Below are 25,188 nucleotides of genomic sequence, written 5' to 3' on the forward strand. Positions count from 1 at the left end.
GGTCCCATTGCCCGCTGTACTTGTGAGGAATCAACATTTGCTGGTCTTGGAGCTTGCACGTGCTAACCAGGAGTCGCCCCTCTTTTTGTGATTGTGAAAATAAACATTTGAGGTGAAGAGCTGAGAGCAATGAGAGGGTGAGAGCGCTTGGGTTTGGCTGTACTGACATGGAGCCCCTGCTCTGTCCCCGCATGACCCTCAGGGGAGCTGGGATCTTGGTGGCACTGGCATTCGCACTGGCCATTGGGATTCCCAGCATCACAACGGTGTGACTTCCTGTCAGAATCACAAGTGTTTTTTTTTTTCTTTTTGGGCCACACCTGGCAATGCACAGGGGTTACCTCCTGGCTTTGCACTCAGGAGTTACTCCTGGCGGTGCTCAGGGGACCATATGGGATGCTGGGAATCGAACCCGGGTCGGCCGCGTGCAAGGCAAACGCCCTACCCGCTGTGTTATCGCTCCAGCCCCCACAAGAGTGTTCTACTAGGCATTGCGAACAACTCCAGGAGAAGGGGGCAGGGAAATAGAAAAGGAGAGGGCTTTTGCCCGATGTTCCTTTTCCTGCTAGTGGGTAGTATGGAAATTCCGTTTAGTGATAGTAAAACTTGGTACTATGATGACGTTCTCAATTCTGATGACTGATTAACCCTATTTTCAAAGGCATGTGAAATGGTCAGAGCAAACATCTCTCCAGCTGCCTGTTTAGTTTCACACACCAGAGATCTTAACCAGAATCATCTATCATCTCCCCTTCCCCCTCCTCTTCCAGCTAAGTTCTTTCCAGACATTTTTTTAAATTTGTAGGGCCCACAGTCCAGCGGTACTGGGGATCGAACTCAGGCTGTTCAGCCTGAGCAGCGGGTAGGGCCTTTGCCTTGCAGGTGGCAGACATGGGTTTTGATCTGGGGCACCCCAGATGATTTCCGAAGCCCACTATCAGTGACCCCTGAGCATCAATGTGTGGCCCCCAAATAAAAACAAACAAAAAAACCACCTCAGACCCTTTGCAAATTTTCTTTACCCCTTGAGCTATCACCCTGGTACCAGTTTTTTATTTTATAATTTTTGGAGAAGTTGCACAGCCTGCGGAGCTCATGGCTTACTCCTGGAGGGGCTCAAGGGACCATATGTAATGTCAGGGATCGAACCCGTGTCAGCATCGTACAAGTGCTCTGTCTCCCGCGGCCCTCCCGCCCCCACTCCTGCAATAACAACAACAAAACACAACAAAAACCTCTGATCTGGCCCCTGGAACCCAGTTTTCACGGGTTTTGAATGAATCTCTTTCTTAGGTTTGGCTTTAATCAACTTTCATCCAATAGCTTAAAGCCTCTGATTCAGATTTTCGCCTTGTCAAGCAAGAATCATCGAATGACTTTTTTTTTTTTTTAATCTATTGAGAAAACGTGAAAACCTCTTGCAAAGTTTCGGCACATATCAGCGCTTATGCAGTCACGAAGCGTTAACGATGGCTTTTGCAGTGTTAGCGTGCTTAGTAAAAATAAAATGAAAGTTTTCCGGCGTCCTGCAGGGAGTCTAGCTCGCAACTGATGCGAGCGGTCAGCGCTCCCCTCGGATGGATGGAGGCCACGTCTTTCGCTCCTTTTGTCTCGAGTCGGACTCGAAGTGTCATGGCGCCTTCAAGAAGCGGAGGGGAAGGCCTTCCCTCCGCCCAGGCAGGCGCATCGAGGCCACCTGGACTGGACGCAGGGGCGGACAGCGCGACGAGCCCCACTGCGGAGCGCAGGCATCGGGCGCGGCGAGAGGTCTCGGCCGGACAGGCTCCCGGGGAGGAGACGCGGCCGGGGACCGGCCCAGCGAGCGAGCGGCCGGCCCCGGGCACCGCCCCCCCGGCGCCCCGGCCAATGGCAACCCGACGGCGCTGCGGCACCGCCCATCTGTTGGTCGGGACGCCGCGAGGGCGGGGCCCGCAGTTCGGTTGCGCTGCGAAGCGCAGCTGTGAGGGAGCGTCTGTCGGATCCCGGGCCCCGGAACCCGAGCTGGGAGCTGAAGCGCAGGCTGCGGGCCGCCGAGCCGAGAGGTGAGCGCGGGGAAGGCCGCGGGGCCCGCAGGCCTGGGGCGCGGAGACGCCGGGGTCGGCGTCCGCGGCGCGGGGCGGGCTGGGGGGGCAGCCCCGGCCGGAGGGTGTCTGGGGGCGGCCATGCGCCCTCTGCGACCCGGGCCGGGCTCGCCGGGGCCCCGAGGCCGCCGCGGCTTCCCCGAGTGTCCCCGGCCGCCGCGATGCCCCCCCGGGCGGCGGCCGCCCGGAACCCTGCGGCCGCGGGGCGCGAGGCCCGGGCGTCCGTGTGGAACTCGGGCTGGGGGGGGCGGGGCCGCGGCGGGCGCGGGCGCGGGCCCGGCGGAAGCGCAGCGTCGGGGCCGCGCGTGCTCGGGGCCGGGCGCGCCGCCTGCGCGGGGGCGTGGCCTGCGCCCCTGACGGCACCGCGGGCCGCCGGCCTTTGATGAGGTGGCGGCGAAGGCGAGTGGGCGCCGGCCGCCGGCTTCCGGCGCCCTCCCGGGTCCTCCGCGGCCGAGCGCGGCCTGCGAGCTGCCGCCGGGCCGGCCTCATGCCCACGGGGCCCCGTGTAAACTTCGGAACTGTGGGGAGACAGTGCGGGTGCAGTGAGTCCTTGAGCCCTGCGGGGCCCCCGCCGTCCGGCCCGCGTCTTGCCTGCTTGGGGCACGGTCGAGGGGGCGCGTCTCTGAGCCCGGGGCTTCTCCCGCCGCCGGTGCCCTCCTGGGCTCGGAATTGGCGACAAGGCATTTTACCTGTTGTCAGCTGTGCAGATGCGCGATTCTTTTTGTAAATGCAGTTCCCGTAGAAAGCAGTGCATTGCAACTTTCTTGCCGCAGATGGTAACTAACTTTCCTGGTGGCTGATTGAATAAAATATCTCTGATAGGGAAGATCTTGGGAAATCACCCAGAAAGAACAGCTTGCCAGTCTTCTCTGTACTGCTTTGTTATCTGGTATTTATTGGGGATGTCAGCTGTCAAATACAAATACCTCCACTGGGGCTAAACACTGGGCAGGGTGGGGGCAGAAGGGCAGGGAGGGACACCCAGTTCTGAAAACAAAGGACTCTGGTGCTGGGCAACAGGGATTATATGCCCTGCTGGGGTTCACTCCCCACAAAGGAAAAAAAATGTGGCTTTTCAGGGGAGAGTTGATCAGGGTCTATATTCCAAAGTGACTTAGGGCATCCTGACACTTGCCAGGTTATTTCCTTTTTTTGTTTGTTTAATTTTTTAAAATTTTATTGAATCACCGTGAGGTGGTTACAGGCTTTCATGTTTGGGTTGCAATCACACAATGATCAAACACCCATCCCTCCACTAGTGCACATTCCCCACCACCAATATCCCGTGTATACCCCCCCTCCCCCTCTCCCCCTGCCTCTATGGCAGATAATATTCCCCATACTCTCTCTCTACTTCTGGGCATTATGTCTTGCAACACAGACACTGAGAGGTCATCATGTTTGTTCCATTATCTACTTTCGGCACACATCTCCCATCCCAACTGGTTCCTCCAGCCATCATTTTCTTAGTGATCCCTTCTCTATTCCATCTGCCTTTGCCAGGTTATTTCCAAACTTGAACATAGAATAAGTGTTTGATCTCTTTCACAGTTTTTGTTCTTAATGTTTTGTTCCTGTGTAACATTCAGTGGCTGTCCTGGAGTGGTTTAGTGCCAGGGGAAGGGCCCCTGGTTTTGCTCTTCAGCTGGGCCCTTACTGTGGCTAATCCTGGCGACATTGACCCTTTGCAAGTGCTTTTCTTCAGGTAGCCATATCCCAAAGAAATGATATTCTGTGATGCTTCTGTCTTGAGGGGTTTTTTTTGGGGGGGGGTTGGGGAACCCCGGTGGTGCTGAGGCCTACTGGGGTGACTCCTGGTGGTGCTTGGGAGGCTGAGAGGTTCAGAGCCTTGCACGCACTCCAGCCCACTGGGCTCTCCTCAGTCCCTCAACTGCTTTTTTGCCATGAGATCTTGAGAGGAATCCGTTTGTCCAGTCCAGGGCCTCAGAGAATGGAGCCTTTGAGCCATGGAAGTGAAATCTTGAAACCTGAGAGCTGCTCAAAATTTGTGGCTCTGAGTTTGGGGATCTCATTTATTTCCCCTGTTGTCGCTCAGGCACTGAGCCCAGTGCTGGACCCATGATAAGTGCTTAGTAAACATTTGTTGAGTGAGTGGAGGATGTTGCTGACCAATACCTCCTTGCCACGCACACATCACAGGGAAGGTGAGGTCATCGGGGATGAAATCACTAACCAGGGCCACTCACCTGGTCTGGAGTGGCCGCTGCCCCATGAACTGGCTGGCTCCTCCTGTGTCGTAGGGGTGGAGAGTGGATGCTAAGATTACCTGTAAGGAAAAAGTCAGCTAAGGGTTTCACTGGCTGAAATGGTGTTACAAGTCACACCTTTGGCGGATTGAGTCATTCGTTCTGAGTAGCTTGTAGTGCGTAGTTTACTGGTCTAGACTGTTGGTGAGTATTCGCTCTGATGAAGTGGGCGTCTGGTTGCACTTTGCCCTTTGTATCTCACTGAGATTTACTGCCATAAATCTTGAATTTGACACTCTTGGGTGGGCCGTCATTTTAGACAGCTGTCCATCAGGTGTGACCCCCAAACAAAATGAAGCGGGGGGTAGTGATGAGGGGGTTATGTGTTTTCTTGACCTGCTTTAATCCCTCTTGAGGTTTTTTTCCGATAAACTCTTCCTAGCTCTCTCCTGGCTGACCCCCTCTGCTTCTCCTTGCCCCAACCACTGCAGGCCGAGCCTTCATTCCAGCATGTCGGAGGGGGAGTCCCAGACGGTGCTTAGCAGCGGCTCTGACCCCAAGGTAGAATCCTCCTCCTCAGCTCCTGGCCTGACCTCACTGTCACCTCCTGTGACCTCCACGACCTCAGCTGCCTCTCCAGAGGAAGAAGAAGAGAGTGAAGATGAGTCTGAGATCTTGGAAGAGTCCCCCTGTGGACGCTGGCAGAAGAGACGGGAGGAGGTAAGGAGGGGGCGCCCTGGGGAGAGTGGGTCCTCAGAGGGGAGCGTGCAAGGAGCAGCTCATTGGGTGGGGACCCAGCGAGAGTAAAATGGGGGCTCACACAGCGACTGGAGTTGTTTTCCTTTGGATTTCTCTCCAGGTGAATCAGCGGAATGTGCCGGGGATCGACAGCGCGTACCTGGCCATGGACACGGAGGAGGGTGTCGAGGTGGTGTGGAATGAGGTCCAGTTCTCTGAGCGCAAGAACTACAAGCTGCAGGAGGTAGGCCATGGCGAAGGGTGAGCCTGGGGGCTGTGAGGGCACTGGAGTTAAAGAGGAATCGGTCCTGGGGAGCTGTGACGAGAGTCTGTCGGCGACAGATCATTTCTGGGGAGAGCGAGGGAATGGCTTTTTCGGGTTATAGTGACTGTTTAACCCTGTAATCCCCCTTTCTCCCCTACTCCAGGAAAAGGTCCGTGCTGTGTTTGATAATCTAATTCAGTTGGAACACCTCAACATTGTTAAGTTTCACAAGTATTGGGCCGACATTAAAGAGAACAAGGCCAGGGTAAGAAATTGTTGCTTGTGTTTGAGAGATTAAAACAGGGGCTTAGGGCTGCGGGGTGATTCCGTGATAGGGCACATGCTTGGCATGTGTGAGGTTCTGGATTCAGTCTCTTGCACCGCAAAATTTAAAAAATTGAAAAAAAATAAAGGTCCAGCGATAGTAGGGCACTTGCTTTGCACATGGCTGATCCGGGTTCTGTCCCCAGCACTCAGTATGGTTCCCCGAGCTTGCCAGGAGTCATGCCTCAGTAGAGAGCCAGGAGCACCGCTGGATATGGCCAGAAACAACCCAGTTTGGGTTTGGAGCAGAACTGGAATCAGCTGCAGTGGAAACGAGAGTTGGGCTCACTGCCTGCACTTTTGTCTGGTTATAGAGAGGGCTGAAACGAGCGCGTGGGCTCCTCCTGCCAGAGCTCCTGTTGCTTAATTGTTTTGTCTTGCTACGTCTCAGTAGTGATACTAAGAGAGCAAAGGAGAGAAACTTAGATAAATCCAGGCAACTGAGGAGATGGCAAGGGGTAGAGCATATATCTCAGCATATACCTGAGCTTGATCCTGGCCCTCGCCCAGCACTGCTGGCTATTCCCTGATGGGCTCCAGCACCACGTGACTCGAGCATTAAACATTAGGTCCAGACTATGGTGTTGGGAGTGGCCCCAGATGCGTACTTCTAAAAATCCCCCTGCACTTCCCAACTTAATATCTATCTGGCGAACACGTTTCCAGGGAGGGGGGCGTTTCCGCTCTAAGACATTATTTGTGTGCTTTGCCTCTGCAGGTCATTTTTATCACAGAATACATGTCTTCTGGGAGTCTTAAGCAGTTTCTGAAGAAAACCAAAAAGAACCACAAGACTATGAATGAAAAGGTATTCTGGGAGAATGCACAAGTCTTCAGTTGGCTTTGGGATTTGAGATGATGCTCACGGGAGGGGCTGGAGGGCAGCTATTGAACGGCGGTGCGTGGGGATTCTGCTGACTTTCCGTCCCTCTCCGTCCAGGCTTGGAAGCGATGGTGCACTCAGATCCTCTCCGCCCTGAGGTAAGCAGGGTCTGGCAGTGTCTGTCCCATAGCTCTTGATTTAGTTCCTCCCAACAGATTTCGGGGTTCTACTCTGCTGTTGTATTTTGCCTCTCCCATTCTCTTTGAATCATACTGTCAAGATTAGGCCCCATGGGGGCGATTAGAGGGCCCACCCTAACGCCCTAACCAGGCTACTACCTCCCTCCTCTTCCTCCTCGTGCTTATCCAACTGTCGAACGCATTCCTCAGGTATACGGAGAGTCAGTGTGGGATTATTTTTGTGGTGACCAGCAGGAGACCTGGCCCTTGCTCTCCTTAACCCCTGGGTTCCCCTTGCCCTTAATTTCCCAGTGGCCCCTCTAACAGCCCAGTGCCCCCACAGCTACCTGCACTCCTGTGACCCCCCCATCATCCATGGGAACCTGACCTGTGACACCATCTTCATCCAGCACAACGGACTCATCAAGATTGGCTCTGGTGAGGGGAGGGAGAGCTTCTGGGCAGGGGAGCCTCGGGAATTTGGGAGCCACGGGGGTAAGATGAATGGGGGAGAGCAGCGCTGACTCCAGAGGCGCGGGCTGGTGAGCGAGGGCCTTGCCAGCGAGGGGAACTCTCGGAGAGGCCCGTCAGTCAGCGAGCGGGGCCAGCACCTGACCGCCAGCTCGGTGGACGGAGACCGGGGTGGGGGGGGTGAAGGAATCAGTCGGCCAGGGATGAGTTCTTAGGATGGGAAGGGGTGAGAGATGAACGGAGGTTCTGACTTGAGCCCCCGGGGCCAGACCCCGCCAGAGGAGGTTCCAGGCTGAGCTGCTGTGAGTGCTGTCATTTGCCGTGTTCCTGTGTGCAGCATCGATCACGTCTGTGTGCCGTGTCGTGTGGTGTTGGTGTGTCCATTTGTCCGGGGCTTGGCTGCTCCATCGCTCACGACTTCTCTCTGTTTTCCTCCCTCCCGCTTACGGGCTGCTCTGCTCCCAACAGTCTTTCATAGGATTTTTGCTAATGGTGAGAGCTCCCTCTGCCCCTCTTGGGGCTCCGTTTGTGCTCCCCCTGCTCCTCTTTGCGGCTGCCCAGTGCATGCAGTCATGGGAGCGAGCGCAGGTCCCCTACCCGCCGCCTAACTCTGCTTGACCGGCTTCTGCCTGCCTGTCAGTCCTCGCCTGCTTGCCCTGCCAGAGCCTGCTTGTTCTCTGTGGATTCTGCCTGGCTGGCCACTTCCATGCCGGATCCTTCCTTCCCCTCATCATCAGTCTGGTTCCCCGACTCATACTGTGCTCGCGGACTCTGTGGTTCGTAGTCCTTGTTACTGACCTGAGTGAGTCCAGATGGGGCTTGGCCCTGGTTCCTCTTTCAGCTTGGCGGCAGGCACTGTTTGAGGCTTTAGTCGGGAGGAAGGGGTCTAAAATGTCTGGTGGACGAAAAGTGAAACGGATGTCAAGGGCTTGGTTCAGTTGAAGCTCTCTCTGGGTTTCAGGCGTCAGGTGGAGAAGGAGGCGACTGCGTACTTGGTTGTCTGTTCATCCTTCTCATGCTCCCTTCCCAAGTGTTGGAGGTCTCTGGCCACCGTTAGGGAGCGCTGTCTGTGTTCATGCTTCCGGGGGTTGAGGCTGGAACCAGACTGTACACAGTCCTGTGCGCAGGAGTTAGCTGGCTCTGAGCTTTGGGGAAGGTGAGCAGGATGGAAAGGAAAATTTTTCCTTCGCTTTCTGGTTGTTCCTTGGCCAGCCCAGCGCCCCCAGTCACCTAGTTTGTGGTGGAGCGGCTCTTGCTCCTGAAGTAGCGTAGGGACCTTAGTTGGAAAGCGTTAGACTAGAAAGGGCAGGAAGAAAGAAAAAGGTAGAGAGAAGGAGGGAGTGACGGAAAAAACCAAGGACAGCAGGTGCTGCTCGTGTTTGCCCTGTGGCTCGTGATGGGAAAGGGCCAGGTCTGTGCCCGTGGAGGGATAGAGGCTTCAGGAGTGAGAGGCTTTGGGGGACCTCTCTCTGGAGTGAGACTCTGCGCCTTACGGTGGTCAGATTGTGGCTATCTCCCCTACTCCCAGTGGCTCCTGACACCATCAACAATCATGTGAAGACTTGTCGGGAAGAACAGAAGAATCTGCACTTCTTTGCACCAGAGTATGGAGGTGAGGCATCCCAGTTTCTCTGCCTGGTCCCCATCTCCCCGTCTCTACCTTATCACCTCAGGGACGTAGCGAGGTAACCATACTGGCACATCTCATTTTTCTCTGTTGGCACACGTTTTAAGCATTTCTGCCACCCTTGCCTCCATCTCTGATTCACCAAAGCCTCCTCTTTCCCTAGAAGTCACTAATGTGACAACAGCCGTGGACATCTACTCTTTCGGCATGTGTGCCCTGGAGGTGAGGAGTGATGACCGGGGTGATGGTTGAAAGGCATCAAATTAGGAAAGGGAAGGAGGAGATGCAGAAGGAAGGACCAGTCCGGAGGGAGTCCGCCGGACACGCTGAGGGTCTTATGTCTCGGCTTTTTTTTGGCTTCCCTCTTGCTGCAGATGGCGGTGCTAGAGATTCAGGGCAATGGAGAATCCTCCTATGTGCCACAGGAAGCCATCAGCAGCTCCATCCAGCTTCTAGAAGATCCATTACAGAGGGTAAGAATGTTCAGGATCGTTTCCCACCTCGGGTTTTTCCTTCCTTTCTACTGGGATTTGGTTCTTCAAAAGCAGGAGAACTTTTAACAGAAAGAATGGATGGGCAAAAATTATTCGTTTCCCTAGGCGGTGCCTGTGACATGCACACATTTTTTACATATGCACACACCTTATGTGTTCAAGATGGGTAATATTAGGGGGTTGGGGAGATGGCTCAAAAGGCTGGAGTGTGTTTTGAGTGGGAGGCCCAGATTTGATCCTGAACATCAAACGGTCCCCAGAACACTGTTGGAAGCGATCGCCGAACATTGAGCCAGGAGTAGCTACCCCTGTGTGCCTTTGGGGTAAGCCTGGAAAAAAACAAACAAACCCCCAAAAAACAAAAACCAAACAAACAAACAAACAAAAAAATGGGTTAAGGATTGTGTGTTCCTGCCAGAGATTGTATAGCTTGCCTTGCACATGGCCGACGTGGGTTCAATTCCTGACACTCTGTATGGCCCCCCAAGCACTAGGATTGATCCCTGAGCGCAGAGCCAGGAGTGGTACCATTGGGTGTGGCACGTGTTCTCACAAACTGGTTCATTTGAGTATCTATGTGGAGGTAAACTAATTTTATTAGATTGTAATAATACTTATGTAATATTTTAATATTCTCAGACTTGATATTTTATATATTTTTTAAAGTTCCAGGATCCAGGTCTGTCACTCAGCTGTACTCCTGGCCCACCTGATTTCTCTTTTGTTGTTTTTGGGTCACACCCAAGTGGTGCTTGGGGCTTACTCCTGGCTCTGTGCTCAGGGGTCATTCCTGGAAGGCTTGGACACTGGGGATTCAATCTGGTTCAGCTGCATCCAAGGCAAGCGCCCTATCCACCATGTTCCAGCCCCACATCTTGATTTTTTTAATTTTATGTATTTTTGTTTTGGGGCCACTCAGTGATGCTCAGGGGTTATTTCTGGCTCTTCACTCAGGAATTCTGGTGGTGCTCAAGGTACCATGGGGTCAGCTGTGTACAAGTGCTATTGTACTTGCTATACTCTCTCTCCGACTAATGATGGTGATTATTATTGACCACTGTGGATAAGTTTGCAGAGGGAAGGCAGATCTGAGAGAAGGGAGACAGAAAATCAGGCACCATCTAGACACCAGGACTACATACCACCAGTCCCCTTACCCTAGAACAGAGTTAATAAGACAGGTAGAAAATCTTAAGTTCGGGGCTGGAACAATAGTACAGTGGGGAGGGCGTTTGCCTTGTATATGGCCCACCTAGGTTTGATCCCCAGCATCCCATAAGATTCCCCGAGCACTGCCAGGAGTAATTTCTGAATGCAGGGGCTGGAGGGATAGCACAGCGGGTAGGGCGTTTGCCTTGCACGTGGCTGACCCAGGTTTAATTCCCAGCATCCCATATGGTCCCCTGAGCATCGCCAGGGGTAATTCCTGAGTGCAAAGCCAGGAGTGACCCCTGTGCATTGCCGTGACCCAAAAAGAAAAAAAAAATTCTGAATGCAGAGCCAAGAGTAACCCCTGACATTGCCAGGTGTGATCTAAAAAGCCAAAAGGACCCCCCCCTCAAAAAAAAAAATCCTAAGTTCACATAGTAAGGAGAGAAAGGGGTTTGGGGGTGACTCAGTGGTAAAGTCAGTGGTAAAGTTTATACCTGCAGGCAAGAAATGTATGTTTGATCCAGACACTTAAAAAAAAAGTGTTTGTGGTTGAGGTTGGAGAGCAGAAAAAGAAGAAAAAGAATCGAAGGCACAAAGTGAGTAGAAGGTACATGGAGGCCTCGGCGTTGCCCGGGCCCTTCTGAGCACCCTCACATGCTGCTCGGCTTGAGGGATGGTGGCGAGCACTGCGGCTCTTTTGTTTTTGAGTTTCCCCTCACTGCAGAAAGCATCCTTCCCTTCTCCTTCTTTCCCTCCCTTCCCCTTTGCCTCTCTCCCTCCTCCCGTCCCCTCCCTTTTCCCCTTCCTCCCCTCCTTCCCCATTTCTTCCTTCTCCCCTCTCCCCCCTCCTTCCTTTCTCCCTTCCCTCCTGCCTCCCTCCCTCTGTGAAGCCACAGTGTTGGGGCTGAGAGATGGCACGAGGGTTAAGGTGCTTGCCTTGCAGGTGGCGACCCTGGGTTGATCACAAGCACCACTTCTGATTCCCCAGTAGTTTCTCCTGAGTGACTCAGGAATAGCACCTGAGTCCTGCTACAGTCCCCAGATACCTACCTAATAGAAATGTGCCTCAGCCAGGATTCCGACCTCAGGGCATCCTCGAACCCAGAGTTCCCCACACGCTCCTCCAGGCTTTGTTGGTGGGGACGGGGAGGGCTGGGTTGCAGCCCTAGGGTCTTGCTGACACCTGACCCTGCACTGGCCTTTGGGACTGGGGGTGGAGGCCCAGCTCAGATACCTCTTGGGATGGCCCCTTCCTTTGTTTTACATCAAGAGCTGAGCCCCTAGCACGGTCAGAGCCTTGTGCCGGAGACTAAGGAAGGGCGCGCCTGCTCCCCTCCTGCCGAGTGGTTGTCCCGGGTGACTGATGTGCTTCCTGCTTGCTTGTCCAGGAGTTCATTCAGAAGTGCCTGCAGCCTGAGCCCGCTCAAAGACCCACAGCCAGAGAACTTCTGTTCCACCCAGCACTGTTTGAGGTGCCCTCGCTTAAACTCCTCGCTGCCCACTGCATTGTGGGACACCAGCGTGAGTCCCCTTGGTTCCCCCGACTCCGGGGCCTTCAATTGAGTGCTCGCCTTTCCTTTCTACTTAAAGGGATTCAGTGCCCTGGGCTCCCTGGGTCTTCTGCACCAGAGTTTCTCAACCTTTTCGCCTTGTTTCCTTCCTGTGCCCCCTCCCTCGGTCCCTGCAGTTGGGCCCCTAGTATTGTGGCCCCTCTTTATGTAATTTTCACCTGTGGCCCCCTCTGAATATTGTTGGGGGCCCACCCCATTGAGAAACAGTGGTGTAGGACGCTAATCCTACTGACACATTTCACCGTATTATCAGTGAAATATATAATAGTGAACAATCACTGCACTATTTTTTCAGTCCAGAGACTCTAGACAACTCTTTATAAGTTAGTTCCTAATCAGTGATGATTATGCTGTGAAACACGGTGCCCATAACTGCCCATAACTGCCCATTCGTCATGCCTCCAGATATGATCCCCGAGAATGCTTTGGAGGAGATCACCAAAAACATGGATACGAGTGCTGTACTGGCCGAAATCCCTGCAGGCCCAGGAAGAGACCCAGTTCAGACTCTGTGAGTAACTGAGGGAAACTCACAGGTCACTCCCTCAGTTCTGTAGTTGTCCAGTGTCTGACAGTGGCGGCACCCTGGTTTCTTTTCTTCATCATTCTTTTTCCTCCTTCTCCAGGTACTCCCAGTCACCAGCTCTGGAATTGGATAAATTCCTCGAAGATGTCAGGTGAGGGGAGAGTGACAGGAAAGGCTCTGAGGAGCAGGGGTGGGTGTCCACGGGCATGTCCGAAGAGCACAGGTGACCCGTCACATCTCCCTCTAGGAATGGCATCTACCCCCTGACAGCCTTTGGGCTGCCTCGGCCACAGCAGCCACAGCAGGAGGAGGTTACATCACCTGTGGTGCCCCCCTCTGTCAAGACCCCAACACCTGAGCCAGCTGAGGTGGAGACGCGCAAGGTGAGGCTTATGGGGGTCTCTGGTGGAAGGGAGGGACGGCAGCTCAAGTAAGGCTTTTGTCCTTCAGACCAATGTTATTTAAAATTTTTAGCTGCACTTGGCAGTGCTCAGGACTTAAAACTCCTGACTCGGCTGCACTCAGGTAGCACTCCTGCTGGGGAGAGGAGTGTCAGGGATTAGATTAAACCCAGGTCACCTGCTGTACTATCCTCTGGCCCCCAGAGCAGTGGTTTTTAACTGTTACCTATGGCCAGTGGACTTGTGACCATTAAAAACCAGTTTTAGGGATCATAGTACAGGGTGAGGTGCCTGCTTTGTGTGTGGCTGACCTCTGTTCAGCCCCTGCCATCACATACGGTCGACCCTGAGAGCCTCGCCTGCAGTGATACCTGACCACAGAGCCAAGAGTAAGCCCTGAGCATGGCTGAGTTGAATTGGCCCCTGCGCACCTCCACCCCCACCCCCCCCAAAAAAAAAAGAAGAAACTAGTGCTTCAGAGAGAAGAGTGTTTCTGCTCCCTGGCAATCATGTTGTGGGGCCTGGGCCGTTGGGGGCGTGCACTGGTCCCCACATGAGCACCCCTGTGTCGCCCCTACTTAGGTGGTGTTGATGCAGTGCAACATTGAGTCCGTGGAGGAGGGCGTGAAACACCACGTAAGGCCCAGGGCTCACTGCAGCGGGCGGGTGGGCGGCCAGAGGCTGGGATCAGGAGCCTCGGTTTCTGAGTCTCGGTTCCTGTTCTCCAGCTGACCCTTCTACTGAAGCTGGAGGACAAACTGAACCGGCACCTGAGCTGTGACCTGATGCCAAGTGAGTCTTATCTGTGAGGGACATGCTGCAGGGGTGGGGTGGGTGGGTGGGTGGCCGCAGTCATCCTATGGGAGGGGTGAGCTGAGCCTCCGGCCTCGGAGGCGGCTCTGACGGTTCTGCTTGTATCGTTCTTTCCCAGCCAGGCTAATCTGAGTGGGTCTCTTGGCGGCCCCTCCCACACCTCTCACCCTCTCCTGTTTCTCTGTCAGATGAGAACATCCCTGAGTTGGCAGCTGAGCTGGTCCAGCTGGGCTTCATTAGTGAGGTGAGGTTTCTGCCCTGGGCCGCCCTGCCCGCCGCCTCTGGCCTCTGTCTTACCCGCTTTCTCCCCAGGCGGACCAGAGCCGGCTGACTTCTCTGCTGGAGGAGACCCTCAACAAGTTCAACTTCGCCCGGAACAGCACCCTCAACTCGGCCGCTGTCACCGTCTCCTCCTAGAGTTGGCTCGGGCCAGGCCCTCCACTCCACTGCGGCCTCCCTCAGGGCCCAGCCTCCCCGCCCTCCCCAGTCAGTATTACCCCGTAAGGCCCCTCTCCTGCGTTGTTCAGGAGGGCTTAGGGGCTCCCTGGTTCTGAGCATCACCTTTCCCGCCCCCTTTCCTCCCCTCTGCACTTTGTTTACTTGTTTTGCACAGACGTGGGCCTGGGCCTTCTCAGCAGCCTTCCAGTGGGGGGCTAGTAGCAGACTGCCGGCTCCGCCCAGCCTGTGCGGACAGGCGGCCCGAGGCACTGGGGAGCCGCTGGGCGGACGGGCGGGAGAGAAGGGTGGTGCTGCCGGTGGCCCTGGGGGGCCATTCCATTCATTCGCCTCAGTTGCTGCTGTAATAAAAATCTACTTTTTGCTAAAAGCGTGGTGTGTTGGCGCCGTGGCCGCTAGGGGGCGCGGGCCGGGCCTTGCAGGTACGCGGCGGGCGGGCGGGCGGGCGGGCGGACGACGGAACTGGCCGGGCCGCGGCGGGGCGGGGCCAGGTCCGCCCAGGTAGAGCTGCCGGGCGGCGGCGGCGCGGAGGACAAGATGAGGTGCTGCCGCCTCTGCACTTTCGGTAACTTCCGGGGCCCGTGGCTCAGACCCCCCGGAGCGGCGCGGCCTGCAGGCGCCTCCCCTCCCGGCCCGGGGGGCCCCGTGGGGCGCTCGGGTGCCCGCGCCGGCTCCGGCTCAGGCCCGCCCCTCCCCCGTGCTTTGCAGACGCGGCCCGGGGCCCCCGGCGGCTTATGCGCGTGGGGCTGGCGCTCATCCTGGTGGGCCACATGAACCTGCTGCTGGGGGCCGTGCTGCACGGTACCGTCCTGCGGCACGTGGCCAACCCGCGCGGCGCCGTCACGTCGGAGTACACGGCCGCCAATGTCATCTCCGTGGGCTCGGGGCTGCTGGTGAGCGCGGCCGGCAGGGCGGGCGGCGGGCGGGCGGCGGCGGGGACGCGGGCTCACGCTTCCTGCCTTCCAGAGCGTTTCCGTGGGACTCGTGGCCCTCCTGGCATCCAGGAACCTCTTTCACTGGCAACTGGTGAGGCTATTTCCTGTACCTAGCCGTGGCCTCGGGGCAGGGAGGGACGCGGGCCGTTGGGCTTCATCCTTTAGTGGGGAGGCGGGGCCTCCTGGCGAAAGCTGGGCGCTGGACAGAGTGGTCAGCGGGCATGTTGGCCACCTCCAGGCCATTCACCCTGATCTCTCCCGCCAGCACTGGGCCCTGCTGGGCGTTGCTCTGGCCAACCTGTTGCTGTCCGCTGCGTGCTCCCTGGGCCTCCTCATCGCTGTGTGCCTCACTGTGGCCAATGGTGGCCGACGACTCATTGCCGACTGCCATCCGGGCCCGATGAACTTGCTGCGGCTGGACTGCCCTTTTGACCCCACCAGAATCTACGTGAGTGCTCTCTCCACTGTGGTCCAGCCCTTGGAATTCCCCCTGGCCCCGGCTGCCCTGCTCCGGCAGGGTCCCCCACCCTTCCTCTTCCCCTTCCAGCACACGGCCTTGGCGCTCTGGATCCCTTCACTGCTCATGTCCGTGGCGGAGGCGGATCTGTCCGCTTACTGCTGCGTGGCTGCCCTCACGCTTCGTGGGGTTGGGCCCTTCAGGCAGGAAGAGCTACAGGCGCAGGTAAGGGATTGATCAGGAGCTTCAGTCCTGGGCGCTGGGCTGAGCCCGGAGCCCGGCGGGAGAACACTAACGCCGCTTCTCTGCAGCTCGAGGAACTGACAGAGCTGGAGCTCCCTAAACAAAGACGGCAGGAAAACGAGCAGCTCCTGGATCAAAATCAAGAAATCCAGTCCCCACAGAAAAACTGGGTGTAGCACAGGTAGTGGGTGAAGAGGACAGAGGGTCGGGGTAGGGAGCCGCCCTCTGCTCTGGCCCTGGCCCTCAGACACAGGTTCTCTCCATCAAGCAGGTGCTGAGGCTCCATCCGCAGGGGTCTCCACTTACCCTCAGGCTGTGTAGAGGATTCTAATAAAGAACGTTTCTTCTACACAGTTCTTATTCCTTCTGGGGGAGAAAAGGTGCTGGGCTGGGGTGTTTGGGGGGCTTGATCAAAAGAATACAATGGTCTCAGTCACTCACACACCTTTAATGTGGCTACTGGAAGGAGAAGCTGGTGCTGGGGAGCCCTCCGCACCACTGACTGATGAACTTCAGCACGTCCTGGCACATGGGGCTGTGGGAGGTCTGAGGCAGAGGAAGCAAGAGCTCAGCTCCCGGCTTCAGTCCCCACTGCTGCCTGCGTCCCCAGACACCGCCAGGGGACACCTGTCCGCACAGAGCAATGCGGGATGTGGCCTGACAGCCCTCCCCAAATAAAGTCAGCTCCTGAGCATCCTGAGAGTGGGGTGGAGGGGGCCGGGCCCACACCTGTGCCCCAGTGAGCCAGAAGTTGGTGTTTTGCATCAAAGCTAACCAGCCCCCCATTCCCTGAAGTGCCCTCTCACCTTGATCGCCATTAGGAACTTATTCCAGTTGTCTTTGTTAGCTGCCTTCCCGTGCCGCTTAAATTCTATTTTGTTCCTCAAAATGGGGTATCCTAGGAAGAGGAACAGAGCCTGAGGGGTTTGCCAGGGGGGCCCTCAATAGCAATTGTGGGGAGGAAGAGCAGAAAGTAGGTCTTCGGCCTCCTTTCTGGATCCTACAGCTTCTCCCTCCTTCCCTCCTCTCCAGAGTGCAGGGGTGCAGGGGTGTGGGGCTCCTGACCTGTGATGAGGCAGGGCAGGGCTCGCACACCAGTGCTTGCTGCTACCAGGGAAGCCTCGTAGGCGCCACGCTCATCCCGAGGCAGAACCTGCTCCAGCCGCTGGTCCATGGAGACGGTGAGCACCCAGTCCCGGACCTCTTCTCTCTCCGCCTCCTGGGAAGGATGCAGGGACCCGCTTCAAGCAGGGCAGGGCACGTGGAAGGGGGTGCTCAGGAGCGGGCTCCCATTTCAGTCACAAATGCTCTTCCTCAGACTGACTGCGGGTTCGTCAGCCTCTGCCCCGGGAGGAGCAGTGAGGCCTTCCAAGGTGGCAGCACAGGGTCCCGCTGATACCCACCATGAGCAGGGACAGGCCTGGAGTGACCGCCCTTCTTAGGGCACCCTGGAGAGCCCCCAAATCCTACACCCTTACCGGCACATGCTGCTTGGCAGGGAGGGGCACCTCGAAGGGAATGTCTGTGTCCTGGAAGTCAGAGTGGTCCAGGGCATCCAGCGTCCCTTCTTCAATGGCCTGCGGTGGGGTGGACAGCCATGAGACAGGCCCAGCATGGGTCCGGCCTCAGCCCCCGAGCACCACTCCGCCCCCTACTCACGTCGGTCAGATCCAAGAACCGGTTGAGGAAGATGAAGGCCATGTTCTCCCAGCCAACAGCCTGCAGCAGAGAATGTGGGAGCGTGAGCAACTGGGCATGGTGGCTGCTGGGAAGGGTCCAGAAGGAGCAGCACAGCCCCCTGCTATCACCCCATCCAGCTAGCTGCCTTCTACCTAAGAGACACCCCCTTGGCAGAGAAAAGAAATTGCTCAGTGCCCTCCCCGAAATGTACCGTCTGGAAGTGAATCCATACAGAGTGCCAACAAGTGCACCCAGGGCTACTGGCGCCTCCCCCCACAGTCCGGGGACGCAATCTGCACTTCACCAACTGCTCGCCTGTACCTGCCTATCTCGCAGCATCCAGATTTTCTCACCACCCTTCCCTCCTCTCAAGCTGCAGCTCACCTTGGAGGCCATGCCAGCTTCATAGAATGCCTTGTCTGCAGGTAGCAGCTGCGTGTGACGCAAGAGTGAAACAGAAAGTCTGGCAGCCACAGTTTCCTAGGGATTGAAACCAGAGCACTGGGCGGCTGAAACAGAGGCTGGGCGGCACTGGGGAGCAGAGCACACGCTCTGCATGCCTGGGTCCCATCTGGCAACACACCCGTGCATGCACACATACTCTCAGTATGAGGATACACACACACACTTGGCTCTATGACCTGGGGACTACAGTCTCACACTCGGCTATGATCTGAGGACTGTAGTCTCTCACACACATTCAGCGCTATGCTCTGGGGACTACATCTTCACACACTCAGCTCTGATCTGGGGACTACAGTCACACACACACTGGGCTCTATGGGGGTCTATAGTCACAAATGGCCCTCCCTAAGCACAGCCAGGTGTGGCTCCAGAAACCTAACCCCCGCCCAAAGGAAAAGGTGATGGGAGAAGAGGGCCACTCTCAAGAGTGGGGAACCTGGACGCCTCCTGGGCAGCACACCCCGGCCTTACCAGGGCTTTGACGCTCTGGGCCGCAGAGCGTGTGGCGTAGTAGTGGGCGATCAGCAGCATGGTCTCAAACTCCTCGTGGGCTGGCGAGTTGGCCTCGCTGGACTTGGCCAGGTTTTCACACTAGAGCAGGAAGAGAGTCAGTGCACGGCAGCCGGGGCCAGAGAGTGGCCCGCTGAGGGTCCAGGCCCCACTTCCTCACCAGGTTGAAGAGGACGTCGCGCAGGTCGGCCCAGCTGTGGTAGGCCTCAGCACTGTTGCTCCCGGGCGAGCTCACCATGTCGGTGAAGATCCTCTTGTAGATGTTGAAGTTCTGGAGGGGAGGAGAGCTGAGTGAGAGGGACCACGGGGAGAGCAGGCCAGGGGCAGGGGCCGGGGAGAGCTGGGAGGCAGAGAGGAAGAATCAGTGTCGGTTCTTTTCAGGGAAAGGAGGGAAGAGCAAGAAACCCACAGCTTTGCACAGCTTGGCCCGAGGCGGGTGCGGGGTGCCCTGCAACTGCCCCTGGCTGCAAAGGGCAATTCTTGGGGAAAGAGGATGTCTCTGGGCACGGGTCTGTGAGGACATTTCCTGAGAGGATGGGTGGCTGGTGAGGAGCAAAAGGAGCCCAAGCCCCAGGAGCAGGCTGGTACCTGGGGGTTGGCAGGGGCTCCGTGCTGCACGTACAGGGCCAGGGCCTGGGCACAGTCACCTTCTCGGATCAGGTGTGTTGCGTACAAAGCCACGTACTTGTGCAGAATCTTGTAGTTCTGCCCCGGGGAGGGAGGAGAAAGCACAGTGAAGGTCCTGGGGCCCAGGCAGCAAGGGAGGGTGGGAGGGCTGGGGCAAAGCCAGGCCCAGCTGGGACTCCCACCCCATCTGCAGGGTGTGGGGGACAAGCTCTATGAGGCGTCTCAGGGGCTTGGGTTTTGGCAGGCACAGAAGTGCAGGGGAGGGAGGGAGCGCACCTGCCGGGTGGCTGTTTCGATGCACTTGTCCCACTGACCCTGCTCCACGTACAGGTCCAATGCGGCCACCACGTCCACACTCACCAGCTGCGAGTGGGCAGAGACAGTGTCACCGCAGGGAGCGCTGAGGGGCTGTCTAGACCCACAGGCAGCATGGAGGGGCCATCCACATGTGTGGGGAGTGGTGACAGGGCCATCCACATGCACGTCCATACCCGCTAGCCGCCGCTGACTCACCGAGTCCACTTTGCCCTGGTTCTTGAGGAACTCTTTGTAATGCTGGTCCACATAGTCTTCATACCTGTGAAGAGGTAGAGCTTGCACGTCCAGAACCTTCCTCGGTTACAGGAGGAGGCAGGAGAAGGTTCCAAAAGGTAGTGCTTGCGCATACCGGGGGTCCAGCTCCTTGGCCACACGCTTGGCTTTGTTCCACTCCTCACCCTCAATGAAAGCATCAATGGCTTCCTTTACAAGGTCCAGGTTCAGAAAGAGCTCTGCGGCCTGCAGGGTGGGTAGGGGTGCAGAAGTGAGGTTGGCTTCCCACTCCACACCCTCAGTTTCCCCCTCTATGCCCCTGGCTTGCCCAACCCCTGCCACACCCACATTCCTCCTGCCACACACTCCTATTCCCACTCCACACCCCTCTCCTCTCCCTCCACACCTCTGACTCCCCAGCTCTCTGCTCTGCACCCACAGTCCCCGTGTCAGACTTGCCAAGAGACCTCTCTCCCTCCCTTCCTGGGCATCTTGCCATTGTCTCTTCCATCCCCATAGAAGTCTTTTCTTTTACTAGGAAGGGCAGTGGAAGTTTTGGGGCCACACCCAGCAGTGCTAGGGAGCTGCGCCTGGCAGTACTTGGGGGACCACAGCAGCGTCAGGGATCAAACTGCACCTTACCCACCACACCCTGTTCCAGCCCCTGAGGCCCTTTCATCCCCGGCTTACAGCACTGTGCTTTCCGATTCCAATCAGCTGGGGCCCCACAGCCCGAACTACTTCCAGACTGCGCTGGGAGGGCAGAAACTTGATGGCAAGTTCGGCTGCCTGGGAGAGCAGAGGAGAGAAGTGAGGGACAGATACCGCTGGGGCCCCTGTGTAGTCTGACAGCTGCTAGTTCACTTGTGTTCTGCCCTCCCCCCTGCTGCCCGGGCACAGTCCACCTCGTCAAGGGAGTCTTTATTGGCATGTTTGATCGGGGCTTCCCTAGCAGTGCTGGGGCACTGGGGTCCACTCCCACAAATTCTAGACTCAGTGCAGACCTGGCAGTTTGAGGCTTGGGTTTCCCAGTGCCAGGGGGCACCAAGTCCAGACACCAGCAGGACTTGGGGTGGGTGTGGGGGTCTCACATGGTGCAAGGGATCCAATCAGGGGCCTCACACATGCAAGGCATGTGCTCCACCTCTAGATCTCCAGCCCCCTGGAGCCTTTAAACCCCCAGTGGGTGTGTGTCCCGCCAGCTGTCTTCTTGCATGCATCCTTCATGGGATCTGAGGTCACTATTTGGGTCGGTCTCAGTGATTGGCCTCTCCAGTTGTCACAACAGAATCTTGGTGACACGGAATAAGGAAGCTCCAAGCTGGAAGTCCAGGGCACTCAGGATGGTCTGTGCTGTGTCTTTCTGGGCCTCACACTCATCATCTCGAGTGCCAGTGGGTCTAGAGCAGCACTTTCCTCACCTTCGCCACGTGCTCCCAGTGGCTTCTCCCTGAGATGTGCTGCCCCTCAAATCCACCTGCACCCAAGAGTTGGTACAGAAAAAGGAGCGGCAGACTGCCTGCTAGAACAATTCTGCCTGTTTTTGTCTTGGGGCCACACCTGGCATGTTACTCAGCAAGGGCGGAGGGGGTGGGGGGGTCACTCCCGGTGGTGTCAGGGATTGGGGCCAGGGCTCCTGGATTCAAATCCTACGCTCAGCCTGTTGAGCTCTCTCCAACCCCACTGCCACTTTTCCTTTTCTTGCCGAGAGCTTCCCGGAGGCCCCACTCAGGGTGCCAGCCTCTGCCTTCTCTGAGCCAGAGCTTGTCACGCATGGACCTGGCCAAAAGGGCCCCAGAGCCCGCAGCTGCTCGCCCAATCCTCACCGATGAGTGATGGTAAGCTCAAGGCCTGCGCCGGGCCCTCTTCCTAATGCCTCCCCTTGACCTCCTAGGAACCCCGGCATGGGGCCTGACACAACTGCAGGAAATGTTGCAGGGCGCCTTCACCCACACTTCCTGCTGGAGGCAGGCACCTCCCTCTGCTCCCTCTAGCTTTTGACACCCTCATTCCCTGCCTTGAAGGCAGCCTGCTTCAAGGGTGCAGAGGAACTGAAATACAATCCTAAATCTGAACCCACGAAACAGTGGCCTGGCTGCTCCCTCAGGAGCATCCTCTGCTCAGCAGGCTTTGTAGCCTCCAGCAGGTCCCTTGCAGGGTCTGGGCCTGTCCCTGAGTCCTCCAGCCAGCAGGGTCTTCCTGCTTCTCCCAGCCCCACTCAAAATCACACACTTTGGTCTTCCCAAATACTCATGACTGGAGGCCGGGTGGGAGCTGGTCTGATTCCCTCTCGCTGGAGGTCAGGATCCATGTGACCACTCTTTTCGCAGCCCCCTGCCCCTGCTGGCCAGCCAGGGAGGGACCCCGCAGAACAAGAAGGCTGGAGGGGCGTTCTGAGCAGGGCCTGGGAGCGGGCTGGGCCTCACCTTCATCCAGCACTTCTCCACCAGGCCACTGTTGCTGCCGGTGTCTCGCACCTTGAGATAGCAGTCGACAGCACGACCATACTCAGCCGCCTGCTCCCACTGGCGCGCCTGCTCCACCAGCCCTTCCATGCCCCTGTGGAGAGGGCACTGGTGACCCTGTGGGTGGCACCTCCCCCTCCCTTCGCCCCACCAGCTGCCCAGCGCTGCCCACCTGGCTCCCTTCTTGGATGCTTCCTGCTCGTACTCCTCCTGCAGGGCCTCCAGCTGCCCGGGCATGTAGTCCTTACAGATCCGCAGGGCGTCGCTCCAAAGCCCAGCCTCCTGCTCGCAGGGAAAGGGGGTGCTCGGGGCACTCTTCCCGCCCCTTATCTCTCCTTCTCCGCCCCGATACTGAGTCCCAGGGTCTCCCTAAGATCACAGTGCTTAAGCAGCCCCACCTTGTAGTAACTGAGGGCCAGGCCTGGCCGCTGGGCGCGGAGCAGCAGCGCTTCTGCTCGCTGGAAGTCCTTCTCCTCCAAGGCCCCCCGGGCCTGCCCCACCAGCACCTCGGCGACGCTGTTGGGGTCGTGGGCCTCAGCCACCCGCTGAGCTGCCTCCCAGTCCTGGTTATGGACAAACCTGCTCGCAGATGGGAACACAGACAGGCTGAGTGTGGGACCAAGGGTTCACGAGGTAGTGCAGGCAGCCCTGTCACTGAGGGGGCTGACGTGACATGTGGGTTTTGGGGTTAGATACAGACACAACAAGAAAGGATATGGGTGGCTGTGCCCAGGCGTGCAGGGTGAGGAATTCAAGGGCAACTCACATGAGGACGGCTTCCTTGGGTTTACCAGCCCTGATGAACTCAGCTTCAGCCTCTTCAAATTTGCCCTGAAGGGAGAAAAGGACCCCAAACAAGTGGAGAGAGGCATTCAGAGGCCTGGAAAGAAGCATCAGTGGTCAGGGGTCAAGGGGATCAGGGGTCAAAGGCACTGGAGAAGCGGTACCTCATCCTCCAGGTACATGGCATAGCGTAGGTGAATTTCAGGGGTTTTGTGCTTGAGGGCCAGCCGAGCGAGTTCAAATGCAAATTCAAAGGAGCTGAAATGGAAGGTGCAGAGAAAGTCCACACTGGGGGCCAGAGAGATCGTATAGTGGGTAGAGTGCTGGCCTTGCACATAGTTGACCTGGGTTCCATTCCTGACACCCCATATATGTCCCCCCAGCCCCACCAGGAGTGATTCCGGAGTGAGTCAGGAGTAAGACCTGAGCACAGTCGGTGTGGCCCCAAACCAAACCAAACCAAAACCAAACCCCCCCAAACCAAAAAAAGTCACACTCAAGGCTTACTTTCAGGGGTGCGGGGAGAGCTTTTCCCTTGCAGTTGGCCAACCTGGGTTTGATCCCAGAACTATGTCCTCATCCCCAAGTGCTGTAAGGAATAATCCCTAAGTGCAGAGCCAGGAATAAGTCCTGAGCACTGATGGGTGTGGCGCACACACACATGCACAGGCGAGTGCACATACACAGACGCACACACACAGACACACACAGACACACAGACACACACACACACACACACGGCTTCTCTGGGGGCTCGGGATATGGCACTTCAATCAGTTGAGTGCAGATGTTGCATGAAGGAGTGTGGAGTTTGACGCTGGTACTGCATGGCCCCATAAGCACTCCCAGGACTGACCCCTGAGCTCAGAGTGAGAGTAGCCACATCTACCTCCATCCCCGCTCCCACCCGGGCCCCGCTGCCTTAAGACCATCAGGTGTGGCCCCAAAGTAAAAATAAAAAACCTTGAGCCAGAGAGATTGTACAGCAGGTAGGGTGCTTGCCTTGCATGAGGCTGATGTGGGTTCGACCCCTGGCACCCCATATCCTCCCCTAAGCCCCCCAGGAGTGATCCCTGAGTGCAGAGGCAGGAGTAACCACTAAGCACTGCTAGGTGTGGCCCCAAAATAAAAACAAAAACAAAAATGTCTTTGTGGGCCAAGATGAGACTGTGATAGCGCACGGGCCTTGCAAGTAGAGGGCCTGGAGTCCATTCTCAAAACCACAAACAGAAACCTTTTTGTTTTTTGGGGCCACACCCAGCAGTACTCAGGGCTACTCCTGGCCCTGTGTTCAGGAAATATTCCTGGCAAGCTTTGGGGAGCCATCTGATATGTCAGGGATTAAACCCAGGTCAGCTGCATGCAAAGCAAGCACCCCACCTTCTGTGCTTGTGCTATTGCTCTTGCCCCAAAAACCTTTTCACACGAGGAACAGAAATAAGAATAAGAAAGGTAGAAAAAAAACCCAACAAAACAAAAACCCAAACAGAAAGGCAAATATTGTAGGGAGAAAAAGGGACCAATAAAGAAAATCAGAAAAGCAAATCTGCTCTTATCAACTGGAAAAAAGAAAAAGAGTAGCCTTCTAACCAGAGAGACAAAGAAGCAGAGAGGGGACAGTCACCTGGCGCTACCCTTCTCTGAGTCACATGGAAAGGAAACCCTCAGAGATGACCCTCGGCAGCCACTGCTGCATCGGCTTCAGAGAAGCATCTTCTGCTATTGAGGCAAGCGCACTTCCTCCGTTACTGAGACTCAGCCACGTGTTTAGCAGCCCTGAGCCTGGGAGGCCCTTAGACCCTTTCCTTAGGAAGGAAGGAGAAACGTGACACTGCTCCCTAGTGAGGCTAGCCCACTTTCCCTCTGCGTCAGCTTCTCCCGAGACTTCTCATGTCTTGTCTTAGCTTTTGCAACTGCTTTTGGGTTGCATTTTGCTCTTTCTCTGCATTTTTTGGGGACAAAGGCAGTGGAGAGAGATGCTCAGGGCCTCACCAGTTGTCTGCCGCATGGTCAATAGCAGCCTCCAGGAGACCCAACTTCTTGAGCAGTCTGACAGCAGCCTCTCCACCCAGGCTCTTGGCCCACAGATAGGCCACGTGCTTGTGAGCGTTGGCTCCACCATGAGTCTTGGCCACCTGCAAAGCAGAGGCACCAGGCCAGCTCTAAAGTAAGGGCACACGGCCACCTCCTGCTCAACGCTGAGTGGATCTTCTCTTCCTGCTCTAGAACATGCACCTGGCCTACATTTTGACAAGGATCTGGGAGCTGTTCTAAAATCGGAAGAGCGCTAACTAAGACCCAAGGATAATTCTGGCCTTCCAGGAAACCTTAAAACTGGAGGTGAGGGCTGGAGCGACAGCACGC

At 56.6% G+C, this 25,188-nt stretch overlaps 3 protein-coding genes across 8 annotated transcripts in view; 2 read left to right on the forward strand and 1 right to left on the reverse strand.

The window, feature by feature from the left end:
- The first annotated feature begins 1,888 nt into the window (after positions 1–1,888).
- Positions 1,889–14,451, forward strand: NRBP1 (nuclear receptor binding protein 1). Of its 2 annotated transcripts, XM_055119858.1 has the most exons (19): positions 1,889–2,042; positions 4,780–5,008; positions 5,148–5,270; positions 5,455–5,556; positions 6,334–6,423; positions 6,556–6,596; positions 6,961–7,055; positions 7,557–7,580; positions 8,617–8,700; positions 8,879–8,937; positions 9,090–9,188; positions 11,750–11,882; positions 12,338–12,443; positions 12,559–12,609; positions 12,706–12,841; positions 13,442–13,495; positions 13,588–13,651; positions 13,861–13,916; positions 13,985–14,451. In XM_055119858.1, exons 2-19 carry the CDS (start codon positions 4,799–4,801, stop codon positions 14,087–14,089), a joined length of 1,632 nt encoding a protein of 543 aa, XP_054975833.1. In that variant the 5' UTR covers positions 1,889–2,042; positions 4,780–4,798; the 3' UTR covers positions 14,090–14,451. The 2 variants fall into 2 exon arrangements, with proteins under 2 accessions (XP_054975833.1, XP_004619001.1); XM_004618944.2 differs by lacking the exon at positions 7,557–7,580 and having other exon boundaries at positions 13,985–14,450.
- Positions 14,452–14,575: 124 nt separating this feature from the next.
- KRTCAP3 (keratinocyte associated protein 3) lies at positions 14,576–16,126 on the forward strand. 3 transcript variants are annotated; one of them, XM_004618942.2, is made up of 6 exons: positions 14,576–14,693; positions 14,837–15,021; positions 15,095–15,154; positions 15,329–15,511; positions 15,611–15,745; positions 15,832–16,126. In XM_004618942.2, the coding sequence occupies exons 1-6, from the start codon at positions 14,666–14,668 to the stop codon at positions 15,937–15,939; spliced, it is 699 nt and encodes a 232-aa protein (XP_004618999.2). In that variant the 5' UTR covers positions 14,576–14,665; the 3' UTR covers positions 15,940–16,126. The 3 variants fall into 3 exon arrangements, with proteins under 3 accessions (XP_004618999.2, XP_054975835.1, XP_054975834.1); XM_055119860.1 differs by having other exon boundaries at positions 15,095–15,511; positions 15,832–15,944; positions 16,035–16,112; XM_055119859.1 differs by having other exon boundaries at positions 15,095–15,511.
- A 66-nt stretch (positions 16,127–16,192) lies between these two features.
- The window catches only part of IFT172 (intraflagellar transport 172), a 47,140-nt gene continuing 38,144 nt past the window's right edge, over positions 16,193–25,188 (reverse strand). For all 3 annotated transcript variants that reach the window (XM_055119855.1, XM_055119857.1, XM_004618943.2), the window contains 19 exons: positions 24,817–24,959; positions 22,989–23,082; positions 22,808–22,872; positions 22,440–22,620; positions 22,214–22,323; positions 22,003–22,135; positions 20,267–20,365; positions 19,713–19,822; positions 19,559–19,622; positions 19,322–19,408; positions 19,007–19,123; positions 18,579–18,689; positions 18,380–18,499; positions 17,828–17,923; positions 17,423–17,482; positions 17,242–17,340; positions 16,829–16,982; positions 16,570–16,661; positions 16,193–16,309 (listed from right to left, as the gene is read on the reverse strand). In XM_055119855.1, coding sequence (XP_054975830.1) covers positions 16,220–16,309; positions 16,570–16,661; positions 16,829–16,982; positions 17,242–17,340; positions 17,423–17,482; positions 17,828–17,923; positions 18,380–18,499; positions 18,579–18,689; positions 19,007–19,123; positions 19,322–19,408; positions 19,559–19,622; positions 19,713–19,822; positions 20,267–20,365; positions 22,003–22,135; positions 22,214–22,323; positions 22,440–22,620; positions 22,808–22,872; positions 22,989–23,082; positions 24,817–24,959 — 2,025 coding nt within the window. In that variant the 3' untranslated portion in view covers positions 16,193–16,219. The remainder of the gene's footprint in view (positions 16,310–16,569; positions 16,662–16,828; positions 16,983–17,241; positions 17,341–17,422; positions 17,483–17,827; positions 17,924–18,379; positions 18,500–18,578; positions 18,690–19,006; positions 19,124–19,321; positions 19,409–19,558; positions 19,623–19,712; positions 19,823–20,266; positions 20,366–22,002; positions 22,136–22,213; positions 22,324–22,439; positions 22,621–22,807; positions 22,873–22,988; positions 23,083–24,816; positions 24,960–25,188) is intronic.

The sequence above is a fragment of the Sorex araneus genome, chromosome X (assembly GCF_027595985.1).
Source record: "Sorex araneus isolate mSorAra2 chromosome X, mSorAra2.pri, whole genome shotgun sequence".
Lineage (NCBI taxonomy): Eukaryota > Metazoa > Chordata > Mammalia > Eulipotyphla > Soricidae > Sorex > Sorex araneus.